The 18,651-nt window shown below is 42.9% G+C and overlaps 3 protein-coding genes across 4 annotated transcripts in view; 1 reads left to right on the top strand and 2 right to left on the bottom strand.

Moving 5' to 3' along the window:
* The first annotated feature begins 606 nt into the window (after positions 1–606).
* Positions 607–8,978, top strand: vcp (valosin containing protein). The gene is made up of 17 exons (XM_079269850.1): positions 607–744; positions 2,426–2,537; positions 2,697–2,869; positions 2,956–3,098; positions 3,218–3,348; positions 3,437–3,568; positions 4,003–4,105; positions 4,634–4,767; positions 5,044–5,179; positions 6,123–6,235; positions 6,414–6,578; positions 6,680–6,802; positions 6,896–7,108; positions 7,227–7,535; positions 7,796–7,951; positions 8,037–8,191; positions 8,429–8,978. Exons 1-17 carry the CDS (start codon positions 728–730, stop codon positions 8,532–8,534), a joined length of 2,421 nt encoding a protein of 806 aa, XP_079125976.1. The 5' UTR covers positions 607–727; the 3' UTR covers positions 8,535–8,978.
* A 421-nt stretch (positions 8,979–9,399) lies between these two features.
* akr1a1a (aldo-keto reductase family 1, member A1a (aldehyde reductase)) lies at positions 9,400–11,530 on the bottom strand (the record flags this gene model as incomplete). The annotated part of the gene is made up of 8 exons (XM_079270478.1): positions 9,400–9,465; positions 9,776–9,935; positions 10,023–10,172; positions 10,251–10,300; positions 10,421–10,616; positions 10,729–10,880; positions 11,225–11,344; positions 11,450–11,530. 8 exons carry the CDS (start codon positions 11,528–11,530, stop codon positions 9,400–9,402), a joined length of 975 nt encoding a protein of 324 aa, XP_079126604.1.
* A 2,273-nt stretch (positions 11,531–13,803) lies between these two features.
* The window catches only part of dnajb5 (DnaJ heat shock protein family (Hsp40) member B5), a gene marked incomplete at its 5' end in the record, with an annotated part of 6,668 nt that continues 1,820 nt past the window's right edge, over positions 13,804–18,651 (bottom strand). Inside the window, one exon of one of the 2 annotated variants that reach the window (XM_079269608.1) lies at positions 13,804–15,784. In XM_079269608.1, the coding sequence (XP_079125734.1) occupies positions 15,551–15,784 (234 nt within the window). In that variant the 3' untranslated portion in view covers positions 13,804–15,550. The remainder of the gene's footprint in view (positions 15,785–18,651) is intronic. The other variant, XM_079269609.1, reaches the window with a different exon arrangement.

Genomic DNA, 18,651 nt, shown 5'->3' with positions numbered 1-18,651 from the left:
ACACAGTGTGGGTGGTAAACCTAGCTGGTGGTTTATGCATGAAATGAAGATTACTTGACAAACTGTATTTTGGTCACTGAGGATCTGGCGTCTTGGAGATAAAATGTGTATTTTGGCCAGGCAAGAGTAATCAAGACTTTAACGTTAATAAATTATGTTTAAAAAAAATGCACAATACTTTGTACCTCAGAAGATACATACCATATACTGTGACGCTGCTCTAAAATGCCGATTTATATCGATGTGTCGATTGTATGGAATGTTCCGACTAATACAACGCACTAATTAATGTGCACTGTTTTTACACACATATACTGTTACGATCAAGAGTAAACGACTAATTTCATGTTTATACGACGCTTTAACAACAACGCGGTGCAAATGTATTGGATGACATAAATTTGGTGACAGGCTTAAATTACCAATAAGAGAGACGTTGTTGAAAATAGAAACCGCCCACTACTTTATAACTGGCCGAATTGGCAAAATATTCTCGATGACGTGAGACTCGAGATTCTTTCATTGGTTGCCGAAACTGATGGCCAGCCTTCAGCCAATCAGAAGGCCGGATGCTTTCAGCTCATGGTATAATTGTAAAGAAGGGCACGGAAACTGCTGCTCTTTCGTGTGAAATCACAGGGAACGTTCAGTAACGACAACCGGCTAAGCCTCTTAAACATTTAGCTAGAATTTCTTTATTTATTACTTGTAATCCAGGTGGACGACCATGGCTTCGGGAGGGGAGTAAGTAAAAACATATTTCCTTCCTATTAAAATGCGGATTTCTGAACAATGGCCACCAGTAAATGCCTTTTAAATGGCTAGCGGCAGCTCAGAATACGTTAGTTTATAAAAGTTAGCTCGATTGCTAATACTTTCGGTTACCTAGTTTGCTAGCAGGAGAGCTAATGGGGTCAGTTACTTCAGCCTCCGCACTTCTGTCCGTAGGTTGTATAACCTAACAATGCAAATCCACTGACAGTAGTTCGTTATCCCGACGAACTGTTGACAGTTACCATCCACACGGTTGTTGTTGGTCAGCTAACCGTATTAAATTAGCCGGCTGTGGCACAGCGACTTGACAAAGCGCAGTCATCGCTGTCGTGTTTGAATGCTAACGTTAGCTTAGCAACGCTGTCAAGGCCAAAGCCATCACACCGACAAGTCGGCCTATCCGCTGGCTAATAGCCCGTCTTCAGAGCTGGTTTCAAATTGTAAATGGAACAAATAACGATAGAAATCGAATTAGTAAATATAACAAATTTTGGTAATAGGCCAACTGTTACACGAAATAACGCTAACGTCATCCATATCATGGTGCGCTGTCTGTAGCTACTCTACACCAGAGCTAGCAGGCTAACAGGGTTCGGCTGTTCAGTCTAAATGACATTTACTTGGGCTCTATTTTGACGTCAGCTTAAGGGTCGTGAAATAAAACATTTCATCATCCATGTAGCTCATGTGACTGGAGCTATTGTATCTCAAGTCACGATTGATTGGTGACGCTAGTCTGTCTGTAAAGGGACTGAGCTAACGTTAGCTAACAAAGTTTTTTTTCCATTTCTTTTGCTGTGTCATCTGGGCTCGCTTGCTCGCCAGTCAGTTAGCTTTGCGGCTAGCATTAGCACGCTAACAACATGAAAGAAACCACAAAACTGGTCCTAGAATCTTCTGGAAACATTTGGCCATTTCAAACTTAACGTTGACTACCCGTTATGTTTTTACTTTATTTTGAATGTACCTCACGACTGTACGTATTATTCATAGGTAACTATTATTCATGGCTATTGGCGAGTTGTGTGAACGATCTTTACTTATTCTTAGTTACTGTTATTCATAATAATGTTGACATATACACACACTAGATTATTGAGTTTATAGAATTGAGTAATACCTCATGTCGTTTATAATTTAATGCAGTTCTTACTCCTAGGTGTGCTCTATAGCTAAAAAAGTAGAGACAATTCACAACTACCAATTTAATACACAAACTGTACTCATGCCAAGTGTACATGATCTCTCCGCAGACACTGTTTGATATTGGGTTCAACATGATACCAGTAATGATACATTTAGAGCTCATATGGTTTAGGAGTTCAGACACTGATCCCTCAACACAGACAGCTGTCCTGCAAGGGAAGTTAAACCAGAATGCATTTCCAATTCCCCACAGATGTACCAGAAAACTAACCCAGAGCACCTCAGGTGCCTGGTTTACTGTAGGCATTTTTAATGAAGTTATGAAATCTATCATTTATTTGCTGTGGTATCGTGATGTTAATAGTTTTCTGTCCACATTTTCTAATACACAATTATTTACTAACTTGAGTTAGGTTATTGTAGGACCTGCATGACAACTTGAAGTTGCACAATAAGAGTTATTTTGTTTTATCTAAAACTTTTTTTAATCTGTTTTTCTATATAGTTCAAAAAATGATGATCTCGCCACTGCAATTCTGAAACAAAAGACCAGACCCAACAGACTGATTGTCGATGAATCCATCAATGAAGACAACAGTGTGGTCTCTCTCTCTCAGGTAGACATTCAGAAGGCTTTATGAATGGCTAATATATCTACAAATTCTAAACCCTATGAATTGTAGTGATAAATTGAGTTCCTATCTGTCATCTTGATATTTTAAATGTAATAACATTGAGATGCACATAAAAAAAACATTGTTTAATGCCTCTTTAAGGCCAAGATGGATGAGCTCCAGCTCTTCCGTGGAGACACCGTGCTGATGAAGGGAAAGAAGAGGCGGGAGACTGTGTGCATCGTGCTGTCCGATGACACCTGTTCCGATGAGAAGGTTCGCATGAACAGGGTGGTCCGCAACAATCTGAGGGTCCGACTGGGTGATGTTATCAGGTGGGGCAAATCATACACTTGTATTAAATTCTTTCCACAACCCTTTTAGAAAAGCGAAGTGGTCTAAAGCCTTGTATCTCATTCAGCATTCAGCCATGTCCTGATGTGAAGTATGGAAAGAGGATCCATGTCCTCCCAATAGATGACACAGTAGAAGGAATTACTGGCAACTTGTTTGAGGTCTACCTTAAGCCATACTTCCTGGAGGCTTACAGGCCAATCCGCAAAGGTGAGTAAAAAAATGTCATTGTCGGAACAAATTTTCCCTGGCTGATCAAATGTTTCAATGCATCATATGTATCTCTCTTAAGAGTGGGAGAACTAACAGTTTTCTTTTCCCCTGTGAAGGTGATATTTTCTTGGTCAGAGGAGGCATGCGTGCTGTGGAGTTCAAGGTGGTAGAGACCGACCCCTCTCCCTACTGCATCGTTGCTCCTGATACAGTCATCCACTGTGAGGGAGAGCCAATCAGGAGAGAGGTGGGTATCATGTACACACGGCATGGGTTGAAGTTTACCAAAAAATAAATGCCATTGAAATTTGAACATCTTGTGTTTGAACACGCAGGATGAGGAAGAGTCCCTGAACGAGGTGGGCTATGATGACATCGGAGGGGTGAGGAAGCAGTTAGCTCAGATCAAAGAGATGGTGGAGCTGCCTCTTAGACACCCTGCGCTTTTTAAGGCCATAGGAGTCAAGGTAAGGCAACAAGCAAATTGTAACAGTTACAGTGAGCCTGTGTAACCTCAAACAGAAAAATCTAAGATATGCCTCTATCCCTAATTTCTTTTGTATACACACCATGTACTACAATCATATTTAAACAGGAATAACTGGCAAATATTGACTAGCTTTAGCCAGATAATGCTGTGTAACTGACGTTATTGAGTCACGTTAGGAGTCTTCTACACTAATGCTGCTGTTGCACCATGTTTAGTACAGTATGTCTGAGATAATATATATGCACATATACATGTATGTATGTATGTATGTATGTATCAAGTGTTAAATCACGAGAAGTCAACACACTACCACACAACATGTATGTTGTTTGCGGTGTTTGGTTTTGTATGACTTACTCTGTTTGTGTAGTGGTGTTGTAATTACGGTATTCAATTTTCTCCTCTTTTCAGCCCCCACGTGGAATCCTTCTATATGGACCCCCTGGAACCGGAAAGACTTTGATTGCCAGAGCCGTAGCCAATGAAACCGGAGCGTTCTTCTTCCTGATTAATGGTCAGAACACTTGCCTATTTATCGCCATAGAGACTTATTCCTAGTCCGGCCCTTTCATGATAATACTGGATTTGTCCCTGACAGACTCTTTTGTAGTTACTGTTGGTTTAGATTCTGATAAATACTTATCCCAACAAAGCAAAAAAGTGTTTTTCAGTGGTTGCTTGGCTATCCTATAAGCAACAAAACTCAAATTTTGCATTATTTGAAATCATTACTCCAGTCTCCTCAGAACAATCTGAAAACAGCTGAGCTTTACAAAAGAAGACCTTATCAGCTAGCTGCAAGGAGTGTCCTCTCCTAAAATACAAGTTCAGTTAGGAAAATTATACAGTTTAGTCAATACTCAGTTTTCCATGCATGCACTGTATGCATGTGTCTTGGACTAGCTAAAGTGTGTTCATTTATTACTGGAGTGTTTAGTTTGTAGTGTTTTTATCTTGGGATTCATACTGTGCATATTATTTGAAGATGGTATGCGAGGTCATGGTTTCCTCTGAAATGAAAATGTTTGTCTTTCTGCTTTAGGTCCTGAGATCATGAGTAAGCTGGCCGGAGAGAGCGAGAGTAACCTGAGAAAGGCCTTCGAGGAAGCAGAGAAGAATGCTCCGGCCATCATCTTTATTGATGAGCTTGATGCAATCGCTCCGAAGAGAGAGAAGGTGAGCGGGAACAAAGACGACAAAATGGATATCTGAATAACAGAAGAGTACTGTGTCTCTTCATGATTTAAGAGTTTTTTAGTTTTTTTTAGTTTTTTTTTTTTTAATAAATGAAGATGGCTATCATTCTCCAGACCATGGAAGTCTTTTTATGTTTTATTATTCGTTATGTCTTTGTGATGTCACTCTCATCCTGATCACTTGTTAAGACACTAATGTCTAGATAAGGTTTTAAAATGTGAATTGTCGAGCAACACTGTATGTTTTTTTTTTTAGACTCATGGAGAAGTGGAGAGGCGCATTGTTTCCCAGCTGCTGACTCTGATGGACGGACTGAAACAAAGAGCTCATGTTATCGTCATGGCTGCCACCAACAGACCCAACAGCATTGACCCGGCTCTCAGGAGATTTGGTAAATTATTTGTTTTAAGCATGTGTTCAGTTACTGCATACGTTGGTTGAGTAATAGAAGAAGCGTCCGATGCAGGTCTATGCACAGTGAGGGAGAATAAGTAGTTCTGTCTGTCCTCAGACCCTCATCTGTGGTGTAATGTTAACCTCATTATCAGGGATGTCTCATCACGTGTTTTCAACAGATATCAGTCCCTTTTAAATATTGGATTGAACACTATCAGTCGGTTTGTTTGTTTTTTGCCACTATTTCAAAGTGCTATGGCCAACAGCACGCCTGTATGTAAGATCAATAAAGCAGTGTAGATATGTTAAAATAGCAGAATAGCGTTGCATAGAGTTGTAGCCTGGTTGCCTATAATATTTTGTCTAAAGAGCTATATTGTTTGTGTGTGTGTATATGTATAAAATTATATTCACAGCGACTGTGTGATCAATGTAGCAGAATCCTCTTCATCTCCAGCATATTTCTAATGTAATTTTTAACAAACTGCTTCACTTAAGTGGAGGTGTGCACCTGAGAAATGTCCCTACAATAGACCCAAAGTTCCTTCTTAGTATTTTATTTTACACCACTCGGCGCTGCTCTGTGTGCCTGGTTCACTCCAGCATGTCTCCATATCACTGATTAAAACAGCTGACTGCTGTTTATTTTGTTGGCTCTGCAGTTCAATAGTGGGTCAGTTTCTCAGTTTTAAAGGCGTATAATGGGACATCTCTTGACAGCCTCGGCAAACAGTTACGATTGAATCTTGCCCATTCAAATGCTGACACTTTGAATAGATGTACTTTTAATTTGGTTGCTTTTACAACTTGTGAACAACTTGAGATGTTACTTCTGCTGCAACGTCATTAGAGAGGAGACGATGAGTAATAATAATAATTCCAGCCGACTGCCTTATTGCTCTCAGTCTGAACTAATAAGCGTGTGTTTGAACCTGCAGGCCGTTTTGACAGGGAAGTGGACATTGGCATCCCTGACGCCACCGGCAGATTGGAAATACTCCAGATTCACACCAAGAACATGAAACTGTCTGATGATGTTGACTTGGAACAGGTCTGGTCACTTTATTGTTTTCCTCTAGTGGACACCACACACTGCTTCATGTGTCTAATTCTCACAGAATGTATTTCATTTTGAATGGCAGTAGCGGTGTTCATGGTTGCACTTAATGAAGGTGTGTCTTATAGGATACTGGACAGGATTGTAACATTGTGCTCTGTCTTGTATGTAGGTGGCCAATGAGACCCACGGACACGTGGGAGCAGATCTGGCTGCTCTCTGCTCTGAGGCGGCCCTGCAGGCCATCAGGAAGAAGATGGACCTGATTGACCTTGAGGATGAGACCATTGATGCTGAAGTCATGAACTCTCTTGCTGTCACTATGGATGACTTCAAGGTAAGAGCTGTGATACGGTCGTTGATGTGTGTGTGGCGCAAGTAATACGTTTTCAATTGGCCTTCTGAGCCCTTACTATCATGCTCCACACTGTCTTCCAGTGGGCCCTGAGCCAGAGCAATCCATCTGCCCTGAGGGAGACGGTTGTTGAGGTTCCCAACATCACCTGGGAGGACATCGGAGGTCTGGATGACGTCAAGAGGGAGCTGCAGGAGTTGGTGCAGGTATGAACCTATTCCAGAAGTAAGATGGATGCGTCACAAACTGTTAAATTATGTTTTCTCTTACCGTGTTCTTCTTCCTCTCCTTAAATTCAGTACCCAGTGGAGCACCCAGACAAGTTCCTCAAGTTTGGCATGACCCCATCCAAGGGTGTGCTGTTCTACGGTCCCCCTGGTTGTGGTAAGACTCTGCTGGCCAAAGCCATCGCCAACGAGTGCCAGGCCAATTTCATCTCCATCAAAGGACCGGAGCTGCTCACCATGTGGTTTGGAGAGTCTGAGGCCAACGTCAGAGAGATCTTTGACAAGGTGAGCGTGTTGCTGAGGTGTCTGTCGTACAACAACCGCATCCTTTTAATGTTTGCAGCTAATTTCAATCCACACAATTCACGTCTAAAATTCAAACCGTCTTGTGTGATGTTTCCAGGCTCGTCAAGCAGCCCCATGCGTGCTCTTCTTTGATGAGCTGGACTCCATAGCCAAGGCCCGCGGTGGCAACGTGGGCGACGGTGGCGGAGCAGCCGACCGCGTCATCAACCAGATCCTGACTGAGATGGACGGAATGTCCAGCAAGAAGAATGTCTTCATCATCGGAGCCACGAACAGACCAGACATCATCGACCCGGCCATCCTGAGACCCGGCCGTCTGGATCAGCTGATCTACATTCCCCTGCCCGACGAGAAGAGCAGGATGAGCATCCTGAAGGCCAACCTCCGCAAGAGCCCTATCAGCAAGGTGACAGCGCTGCCACTTATAGTTGCAGTTTCTTGTGTGCTTCTTTCTGTAATTAGAATTTAGATTTTTATTTCTGTCAAATCATGTTGCTTCTTAGATAAAGTGTTTTTTTTAGAATACTCTCCGTTTATGTTAAAATAAATATCAAGTTTGTTGATGAAGAAAAAATATTCAGATTTAATAAACTTTATGGGCATTGTGTCTGAAGATAATCCAAATATGTGTGGTATATTTCTAAACTTCTGCTCTGTTTTTGGTAGGATGTGGATTTGGACTTCTTGGCCAAGATGACCAATGGCTTCTCTGGAGCAGATCTTACGGAGATCTGCCAGCGGGCGTGTAAGCTGGCCATCAGAGAGTGCATCGAGAACGAGATCCGCAGAGAGAGGGAGAGGCAGACCAACCCGTCCGCTATGGTCAGTGGGCTTGTTCTGTCGCCTGGATGAGCGTCTACACTCTGATGCAATCTAATAACACTCTCCTCTGTTATTATTTTCAAAGGAGGTGGAAGAGGAGGATCCTGTGCCAGAGATCAGGAAAGACCACTTTGAGGAGGCAATGCGATTTGCTCGTCGCTCCGTCAGCGACAACGACATCCGCAAATATGAGATGTTTGCTCAGACACTGCAGCAGAGCCGAGGCTTTGGCAGCTTCAGGTACGTTTCCTCACATCTTGTATTGGCGTGACTGTTGTTGTCGGCAGCTGTGTATTTATGTCTTCTGTCTCTTGTTGCATTAGAAATTATCTGCATGTTTGTAAATAGCTTCATCCTACTAGTCATGGCGTTTTCTTAGACTCACTGACTACAAAAGGTAGTTATTGCGTAACGTTTAAATTGCCAGAAACACTAGTTTCCATATCATTGAGTAATGGACTCTTCTTTCTCCTCCAGGTTTCCCTCCACTGCTCCAGGCGGCAGCGGTCCGACCCACGGTTCAGGAGGAACCGGCAGCGGTCCGGTGTTCAATGAAGACAACGACGATGACCTTTACGGATAAATGTACACTGCCCCACTGTGGTCAGTACCGGGATCACACCTGTACAAATTCTCACCAGATTCCACATTTTTAGGACTTTGTGCTTCTTTCATGTGTTCCTTTTTTTTGTATGACTTCCCTTGGAGAAAGCGTGTAGCCGCTTGGTTTGCCCTGGCTTTGATGTGGGTGGGGATAAGGGGAGGATGTTTGAAATAGAAGGTGAGTGACTGATGCAGATTAGGGGGGTGGGGGGGATGTTTTGAGTGGCCTCATTCTCAGTATATCACAACCAACATGAATGGCTTTAGTGATGGGGTTCTATGCTAGACTATAAGAAATATAAAAAAACGTATTGCTTATGACTTCCTCCTTTTTTTTTTTTTAAATAAACGGTAGCATATAATGTATTACAAATTTGTCAAGGTTATGTTGTTGAAAATAAAATCTCACAAAATGGAAGTGTCATCAGTGTCTGTTTGAAACTTCTTTTTGATACAGAGTTCATGTGCAGTCTGTCTGATTCAAAGATATTTATTTAATAGTTTTATACACTTAATACTACGATGAGACGGTCATGATTTACATTCATTAATCAGAAGTGAAACGTTTAACCTCTGACAGCAGTGCCTGATGCTTTTCCCTTCACTGTGAAATAGGCAGGTGATCAAAGCTATTTGAGCAGAGCGGCAGTTCTGTTGCTGACTAGTATCTTGTCTGACAACTTATTTTAAGCTCTTCTACAAATTTAGTCTCCAATGTTATTAAATCAATTCAACACAAAGGAAAATTCATTTTGAGCATATTTTAATTCAGTTTAGATATTTGTTTTCTTCAGAGTGTTACAATTATCTTCATAAAAACAGCACTGCCTTCCTTGATTGTAAACTCAGTAAGGATCATTGAAGGGAAAATGTGGGTGCTCTGCATCTCTCCACACTCTCTTGCCATCACTCTGTGAAAAGAAAAGACAATGAGTTGTTCTTGCTTTGTAGCTATAAATGAGGATTTGTTGACGACATAAACAGTCTGGACTAGACCCAGAATCCTATGCAGCTTTCGAAGAAAGAGTATCCACTGTGCTAATCAGAGACTCATGGAGCTCTAAATCAGGCTGATGTGTCAGCCATGCCGTGTCATTTGTGAGTTGAGAGTTTTTGGACAGACTGCTGTGGTACGTACATAAACATGTCATCAGTCTGTAAGCGCTCTGCCTGGGACGTCCTGGTAAAATGTTGTGAGGTGTCATGAGATCAGTGACTCACCTCGACAGTTGGAACGATGAAGCGCTCGTTGTGGTTGAAGGTTTCAATAAGCTTCATGTCGTCTTCTGACAGCGAGAAGTCAAACACCTGCAAGTTCTGCTGGATCCTGGAGGGCGTCACACTTTTAGGGATACACACAACCCCCCTCTGAACATTCCACCTAACAGGACGCCAAAAAGGTCAGGGTGTGATCTGATTGTACGTCTCAGTTTACAAGTTGCTTTAAAGTTGAGTCTTTGAGTCTTACCTGAGGATGAGCTGGGCAGGTGTTTTCTGATATCTCTTTGCGACAGCAGCCAGTCCAGGATCCTGCAGCACACTTGGTTCATCAGGAGAGGCCCAGGGTCTGTCCCCGCTGCCCAGAGGACTGTAGGCGGTCACACAAACTGCGACTGACCTGTGGCAGAGGTTTATGCTCTCTTAATAACACAACAGGACGATATTTGATAATGTGTTTAACTGCAGTTACACTGACCGACAGTGAGACAGGAGCTCTGCTTGAGACAAATAAGGATGGCATTCCACCTGCGGCACAATGAGACAGTTAACACTTTTTCAGCCTTTTTCTTCATTACACTTTCTCTATTGTCAGTAAAACATTATCGAATGTATTCATGATGGCCTGTGAAGAAAGCCACATCGTACCTGGTTCACCACAGGTTTGTGTCTGGCCATGTTGATGATGTCATCAGTCTGCCTGGCGTTGAAGTTGGACAGTCCTATAGCTTTGACCAGACCTTTGTCCACTAGGCTCTCCAAGGCTGCCCAAGTATCCCTGTAGTGTGTGTCAGAGTAACAAATACTACCATCTTCTCGTCGAGGCATCAGCTCCTTCCCACGCCTAAGACATCCGACATACACAAAGAGTAATGGCGTAAATGTCGTTTGACTTTGATCCACACAACGTTTATCCATGTGGACACAAAATCAGTGAATTGTGTGCAGCTGCTCACTGAAATGCCATGGGCCAGTGCATGAGGTACAGGTCCAAGTAGGACAGACCCAGGTGGGCCAGAGTGGTCCTGCACGCTTCCTCAACATCCTCCGGGTCATGTTTGGTGTTCCACAGTTTGGATGTTATGAACACCTCCTCTCGATGCAGAGCCTGGAGGGAAGAGGAAGATGGGGATACAAAACATTCACGTTTCAAAACATACCTGATAGTTAAAGGTAGTTTCAGATATATGCTTGAATCAGAGACTGAGCATTGCAGGTGTATCATGTAAATATTTCAGCAACACTTGCTGTGATATTAACATTCAGTCAATTATACCAGAAACAGAATATCTGCAACAACGTTGACTCTGTTTTGCGCTTTCTATGAATCAAACTGTGTGACATGGTTGATAGCACCAGAGCAAGCAAGTGGATCTTGAGATTTGTTTCGTCAACTGCTGTTTCCAAGGTCAAGAATGAATTTCTGATTCAGGCTGAACGAGAGTGTCTCACCTTGCCAGGGCCGACCCTCATAGCCAGAGCCTCTCCCACCTCTTGTTCGTTGCTGTATGCAGCAGCACAGTCAATGTGTTTGTACCCGCAGTCCAAAGCTTCCAGCACTGCCTGCTTCACCTGAGAACACACGGACACGGACACGATCCAAACACTATTTATCTTCTAAAATAACTTCCAACTTCCAGAAAAACAAAGCCTGTGTAAGGGTTTTGCTCGTTGTACCTGTCCTGGAGCACTCTTCCATGTGCCGAGGCCGACCATGGGCATCTTCTGCCCTGATGAGAGAGTCACAAAGGCGCTCATGTTTCAACCCTGAGGACCTGATGGAGGAAAGACAGAGAAGTGCTGAGAGGTGTTCACATGTAGACTCCTATGAAATTGGCCCAGTCATTGTGACTAACTGTGTCAATGATTATCTCTCATTAACTCCTGCATTAGTGGGGGTTGTGCGTGCAGATACACTCTATAGCCTTTCACCCAGCAGGGGCCGTCAAATTCAGCCCACAAAGCAGCAAAACATACCGCTCGGTGCCCTGCTTTCTGTTATTTGTTTTGTCACTTCCTGTGTTTCAGTGGAAACATAAACCCTCTGGGAACACAGCGTTATTGCCAGGAATAGCTGATACAGGGATATGGCATTAGTCACAGCGTGGTGTCACTGCAGCACAAATCAGAACCTTTCCACGCTTCACTAATTGTCTGCTACATGCTTACACACAGTAATCGTCAACCACTGCATGTTGTTTCACATGATCAGAGTCTCATAACACAGATCACCTGCCCTGACTGCCTCCTGACCCAGCAACAGAACAGAGCGTGTCATTTATTAATTATCTAACGCAGTACGGAGATTAAACACAGAGTGAATTAAAGTCTCTTTATTTGTCAGTCCAGACTTGAGTTCTTACCTGGTACTCTGGTAGATGGAGCAGTGATCCGCTGAAGGTAGCTGTCCGTCTGAACTTCAACAGGCTCGGGTCAAAGTCTGCCTTCTGTTGTTCATCTATACCTGAAACTGTTGGAACATGTCCAAACGGTATCCTCGAAATAGCACAAAGTCCAACATATATTGCCAATGATTCATGATCTGGACGGTTTCTAAAGATAAAGACCTGATATCGGCTCAGTTCATTTGTTTGTTTATCCCATTGGAAAATAGTTACTATACTATTTAAGAGTATCTCCATTCAATGATCATTATGTTAATTGGAAAATGACCACACTTTATTCTTTATGACCACACTTTATTCTTTATTTATATTTTTTGTTGTTTATTGTAAATTTGTGTTTGTACATTGAGAGCGGAGTGGAAACCGGAGACAAATTCCATGTATGCGTAAGCATGGCCAATAAAGCTGATTCTGATCTTTTATTTTATCCCCCTTTATTTTATTTGGTAAAACTTCGGTAAAACTTGAGTAAGTCATAGTTCAGTCAGACATTGAAAGACCCCGAGAACACTGGACCCTCGTTTTATTCTCTTCTTTTCTCGGCTAGGTTTTTTGGATACCCCTGAATCCTGGATTGGATTTTGGACTCCTCACTGGATTGGATTGGATTTTCTCCCTTACGAGGGGGATGGCGAGCCACCCATGTGAACAACTGGATTTAAGGACCCTTGAAATGCTTCACCCGCCCTGCTATCAGTGTGGTAGGACTGAGTGGAGAGGCCTCAGAGAACAATTGAACAGAACATTATTTTTTTCCTTTGGGAGGAGAAGCATTTTATTGTATTTAGGGTGCACCCAGTTTAAAAGACATTTCAAACAGAAAAAGGTTGAATGCCGGCAGTAGGTCTACTGAAGTTGATCTACTAAATGTATGTTATTACAATCATCTTTCTTTAAACTTAACTCTGTGTTCTGTTTACTCACTGTGGTGTCCTATTATTGTTCATTACCTCTCCTTACGAATCTAGATACTGGTCCAGTGGACACTCACCTCACAGGTGGGTTACATTTGCATGCACATAATGTCAGTTGTGAGTCTTACTGATGTTTTTCAGGATGTAATGTTGAGAAACCTTGTTATTCATATCCCTGTATGCATGATCCAGGTTTATCATCATCTTCATTCCTCAACATCTCATCCACTCTTTTCTATTCCAACAGAGAATGAGCAGTAGTGGAGTAAGTAACAGTGCCAATACAACGATGTAGGAATATTCCCTGACACGTAACAAATCCTGCAGCTAAATGTACTTAAAACATTAAAAGTAGTTTCTACAGAGAAATGGCCGCTGTGACTGATATCGTATTAAATGTGACATAAGATGTAATACGGATGCATCCATGTGTGAGCAGTATTTTACGGTTGTAGCTGGTCTAGGTTGAGCCTGCATTAAATACCATGTTAGAAGTCTAAATGGATAATCTCTCCTTGGTGGAGCTGCTAAATTATGCTAAGCTAGTGTTTTCTAAGCACATCACGTTTCTCATGTAAAATGTTAAATCTGAAAAGTATCTACAGCTGTATATTATTTAAACTATTCATTAAGCCGTACCTAACTGATTCTACTTGAAAGAGAAACTCAAATACCACAACGTTAAGTTCACACTTGGTTTATTTGTTGCCATTTTGAAAAGATCATAAATATTGTCAAATGCACATAAGCAGTGACGGTCTCGCCACAGCAGCACTTGTGCATTCTGCTTGCAGCCACAATCCAGCGTCCCCGCAGGCTCCGAGAGGCAGGAGGCTCACACACTCAGACAAGCCACTCAAGTCTCCCCCGCCATCTCATAGTTCAGTCAGTATCTTTCTAGACATAAAAGTGCATTTATCAACAAGTTGCATTCAAACATTTTCCCATACACGTGATGTATACGACCTACTAGTGCTGTCTGCATAAACCATGCTCACACATACACCTTATCATAGCTATAAACTACAGTAGGAAGAGCTGAAGAGCCCCCTGCAGCTGAGACAGAGAATTGCTGCTGCAATATTACAAAACCTGTTTCCTAAACAGTGTTTTCTACTTGAAAAAACAGATGTCGAATGTACACATGTTGAGAAGCAGTTATCAAATCACAATAAAATCACCATAAAACCAAAAAGTAGACACCAAGGGGGGGTCTTATCTTTAGCACTGCTCACAGTAGCACCGAGACATGGCCTTCAAATGGCACAAGAGAGAGCAGAATATACACAACAAAGATGGGTTTCCCAGAGACATCGCCACTATTTGTCAGTACTAGTTTGGTATCAAATCTCTCCCTAAAAATGTCCTTGCTCACATACAGTTCACAATAGTCATTGACATTACATTGCTTACTTACTATTATTCCAAGATCACCAACTCCATATGTCTAACACGGCATAGGGCATCATCTGTTGTGCATTTAACAAGGCTGGTCGTGTTGTTACAGTGTGACTTGTGTGTGTGTGCGTGTGTGTGTGTGTGTGTTCACATAGTATGTGGTATCTCACCAGGCTAAGGCACCTAAATGTCCCTCAGATAGCGAGCCAGGCTATTCAGGTCAGAAGGGAAAGCACCCATATCATGTGCAGATTGTATTGTCCAAGCTTACACTGCTGTTATTGTAGGTGATTGTCATTCCTAGATTTTCAAATGCAGCTGAGATGCGTTAATATATGTGGGACTCTATGTGCGCTGTGGAGTTGATCGCATCAGAATACAATTGATTTTAGCGGAGATGGGTCTTACTAAATGGCCTACACACTTCAAGCCGGATGCTTTATCACACTGAAAACATGAGAAAAGCAGGTGGTGGGGGGAGTTGTGTTAAAACCGGGGTTTGCACTGAACACACTGAAGCTGCTGGTAGACTCAAGGTAAAAGTAAATAAACCCATTTGAGACTTCCTCTGTAACAGAAAATCCTGGAAAAAATGTTTCTTTAAAAAAAAAAGATATCTCACGCTTCATCCTATCATAAAAAGATGAGGATCAAAGAGTCGTACAGCATATAAAATCACTGATAAATCCGTAAAAAACAGAGTTAAGAAAAGACTGGTAAAAGCCATTATTGTGCGGAGCCCATCCTCAGCACCGCTCCACTGCAGTGTGTGTGTGTGTGTGTGTGTGTGTGTGTGTGTGCTTGTGCCAAAACAAACACAAATAATCACATCTTGAAACTGCCATTCGTCTAGGCATTCTTCCTTCATCCTCCCACTGTGACGTTCCTATAAAAAACAGCGTCTGTTCAGTGCTGCGTGCATTAACTCAAGACATGGGGACTGGAAGTTGGGAAGGGAAACTACAATGAGGGTCAAAATTATAGAATCAAGGGTTGGTTTTCTGGGTTTGGGCCATTTAGTCTGGAGTGTTTGTTGGTGGAGGGGTTGAAGGTGAGTCTTCCTATGACTGGGGGAGGTGTTGTCGGATAATCTCTCTGGACTGAGGGGGAATCCTGTCGGGAAAACGAACAGAAAACTCCACAATGAGGTCGCCGCGCTGTGATGGGTTCTTGGGGAAAGGCAGGCCTTCCCCTCTGAATCGCTTCACCGTCCCTGGCTTGATGATGTCGTGACAGGGGAGCGAGATGATGCGGTTTTCCAGCGTGGGAATGCTAACTGTGCAGCCACACAACGCCTGCAGGAGAGGAGATTGAGAGGGTTAACATCTTTAGTAGCAATGAAGTGCCAAAGCCATGAATATCTCGATGACTTCATGTTTCCATGAACGAAAAACTTTAGTTTATCTTTTCTCAGTCGGTCAACCTAACAAGTCAAACTTCATGTTTCTGCGTGTGCTCATTGTGTCTGTGTGAGTGAGTGAGAGAGAGAGAGAAAGTAGGCATATCGTTGTAGAATTAACTGCAGTGGAAGTTGTGGAACAGTTTTCTTTGTGTCTATATGTGTGTGTGTACGCATGTCAGTGTTGGAGGGTCTACACATTACACTGGGGGCTAATTTTAGCAACAGTCTCATGACCGGGACTAATGAAGTGAGGGAGGAATCGGCTGAGCCTGTAAATAGTTGGAGGGCTTGTCAAATGGGCTGACAGGACGAGGAGAGAGCGAGACACACACACACACACACACTCACACACACACACACACACACACACACACACACACACACACACACACACACACTGATGATATCCAGTCAGAGCATAGAGCACTAAACTAAACACGGAGACCTGAGGTTATCTCAACTTCACAGGCTTTCCAGTGAGCATCACTCGCCAGATTTGCGCTGAATAGAATAAATATTTAAATCCACAACTTTGTGAATGAAACACCCTGATGAATAAAATACTTTTCTTATATCATCTATTTCCAAGCAACTGTTACAGAACAATTTACGGACAGTGAATAAATACCATAAAGGTGTGGAGAAAGGAAGACGGAGAGCCATTGTGGAGGATCTAAAAATAGACCTTGGAGACTATAATCACCCGGAAGAAAAATAAGACATGAAGAGGAACTTGTAAGTTGTTTTTTAAAGAATGATAGTGAGGCAACCAAGGGTTTGGGACACTGACCATGTGGTTGTGACACAACTTGAGTCTGGCTGATGATTACAATTCCTCCCGAGGGGAACATAAATGTGTGTTACACATTCCTTGGCAATCTATCCAAAAGTTATTGGGACATCTCATTGAAATCGCCAGATGTTGAACTCATGGTGGTGCTAGAGAAACCGAAAAGTTCAAGTTCCCAAAAACACACCGACACTTGATACCAATCATCTCGATGCAACCAGCCCCGCATGACTTGATGGTGATTTTGCTTGCATTGGCACATGCTCAACCTCTAACACCCAGTCCATATTATTACCGTGCATCAAGACTCCTTAAGGATTATGTTTTTATGGCCTAGGTTTTTTTCCTTTCTGTCTCGGGACGGTCATGTGGACAGACGATGTTCAGTCAAAGCAGAGCAGCTGCTTCAGAGGACAGACAAGGACAGCTTTCCAGCCATGACATCAGCCTCCTTTTCCTCGCGACATACATTAGGGGGTGATTTAGCCGATGACTGTGAGGGAGACGAGCACTCATCCTCTTGTTATGAACAGCTCCATTCACCAACATGAGTCTTACACACAGAGACAGGTTGCCATGACGCTTGGCACACACTGCCAGCTGATCTGAGGGCCCACTGATTGCATAAGCCTCAGCTCAGACAACGTCGCTCGAGAGACACAAACGCACACAGATACACGGTGGTTTTGCTATATTTGTGAGAATGATCTGTAGATTCATTCCCGAGGGCCGTATCCTGACATTAACCATCACTGTTGCATGCTGAACTCCACAGTTATGATCAGCTTTTTTTTTGTTGCTGAAAGGACAAATTATAAGCATCATTTATAATCCAGTGTGTCCTCACAAGGCAGTGGGCTGTCAATTCAGTCTACTGGTTGTTATTGCTGTATTTAAATGAACCAACAGGAGTGAACCACATGATTGTTAAAAAGTGCACATGTTGCTTTACTCCCGCTGATTCAACATCTTCTAAAACCTTGGATAAATAGTATACTTGTGTTTCTGAATTCATATCAGAGGTAGAGCTGTAAAGAAAACAATTGGAAGTTGCCTCTAGCCCCCACCCCATCGCTCCTTTTCTCAACACCCCCCCCCCCCCCCCCCATCTTTAGCTGCACCAGACTTAAGTCTCTTATCTGACTGCCATAGGAGCAGAGCACTTAGCCGAGGGAGTTCTGCAGTGTAAACGTAACCATTGTGCAGGTTTGATCAAGTGACATCTCCTGCTTAATGCAACTTAACAAACTCCAATGTGCTCTCATTAACTAGGCTGTCTTCATAGATGTGTGCAGGCACCCTTGTTTACCGGTGAATTACTTCTGTGGAGTCTGTGTTGTTTTTAGAGGAAAGCCGTTTAAAATTGTACTGAGTGGAGAACAAACAAGTCCCCCGGCATCTCCAGCTCTCTGAGAACACCTGCCATTAGGCCGACCACGAGGAGCGGCACAGGACAGTGAGTGGCAACGCTATCAGAAACATTAAAGCTTGTGTAATTCACAAACCGTTCAGAGCTGTGCTGGACCCGATGCCCTCGTAGGAGCGGCTAATTAAATGTCCTGCCAGTCACAGTAACAGCAGCCTGGATTGTCACCACTGTCACACTACAATCCATCTTTAAATGAGTGTGTTTGCAAATAAGCTAGAAGATGCAAGAGTGTGTGTGGGCGCGTGCGTGCAGGATTCTTCCCGTGTGCAGCTTGATGTGGGCCTGCGTGCATGTGTGTTTGTGGATATATATTCATAGAGCAGTGCAGAACAAGTGAGGACGATGGCTCTATGCCGGTCACACAAGGACACCACATTCCCGCTGCTTCTCTCACACTGCAGAGACTCTGCAGTTCAATGATCCTGCACTCCAGCAACACACATACATACATACTCACTCTTCAATATGTTTTATGTACGACCACCCACCCAGGACATTTTACTATCATATGAATTACAGTCTCTCCTCTCCACCGATTGCC

The sequence above is a fragment of the Melanostigma gelatinosum genome (assembly GCF_949748355.1).
Source record: "Melanostigma gelatinosum genome assembly, chromosome: 6".
Taxonomy (NCBI): Eukaryota; Metazoa; Chordata; class Actinopteri; order Perciformes; family Zoarcidae; genus Melanostigma; species Melanostigma gelatinosum.
This window is presented reverse-complemented; position numbering and strand designations above follow the sequence as displayed.

Bases quoted from the DNA above. Each gene is read 5' to 3' on its own strand.
- vcp (XM_079269850.1), top strand. The intron at 3,569-4,002 runs GTAAGGCAACAA...TCCTCTTTTCAG, and splicing joins TTAAGGCCATAGGAGTCAAG to CCCCCACGTGGAATCCTTCT. The intron at 8,192-8,428 runs GTACGTTTCCTC...TTTCTCCTCCAG, and splicing joins CGAGGCTTTGGCAGCTTCAG to GTTTCCCTCCACTGCTCCAG.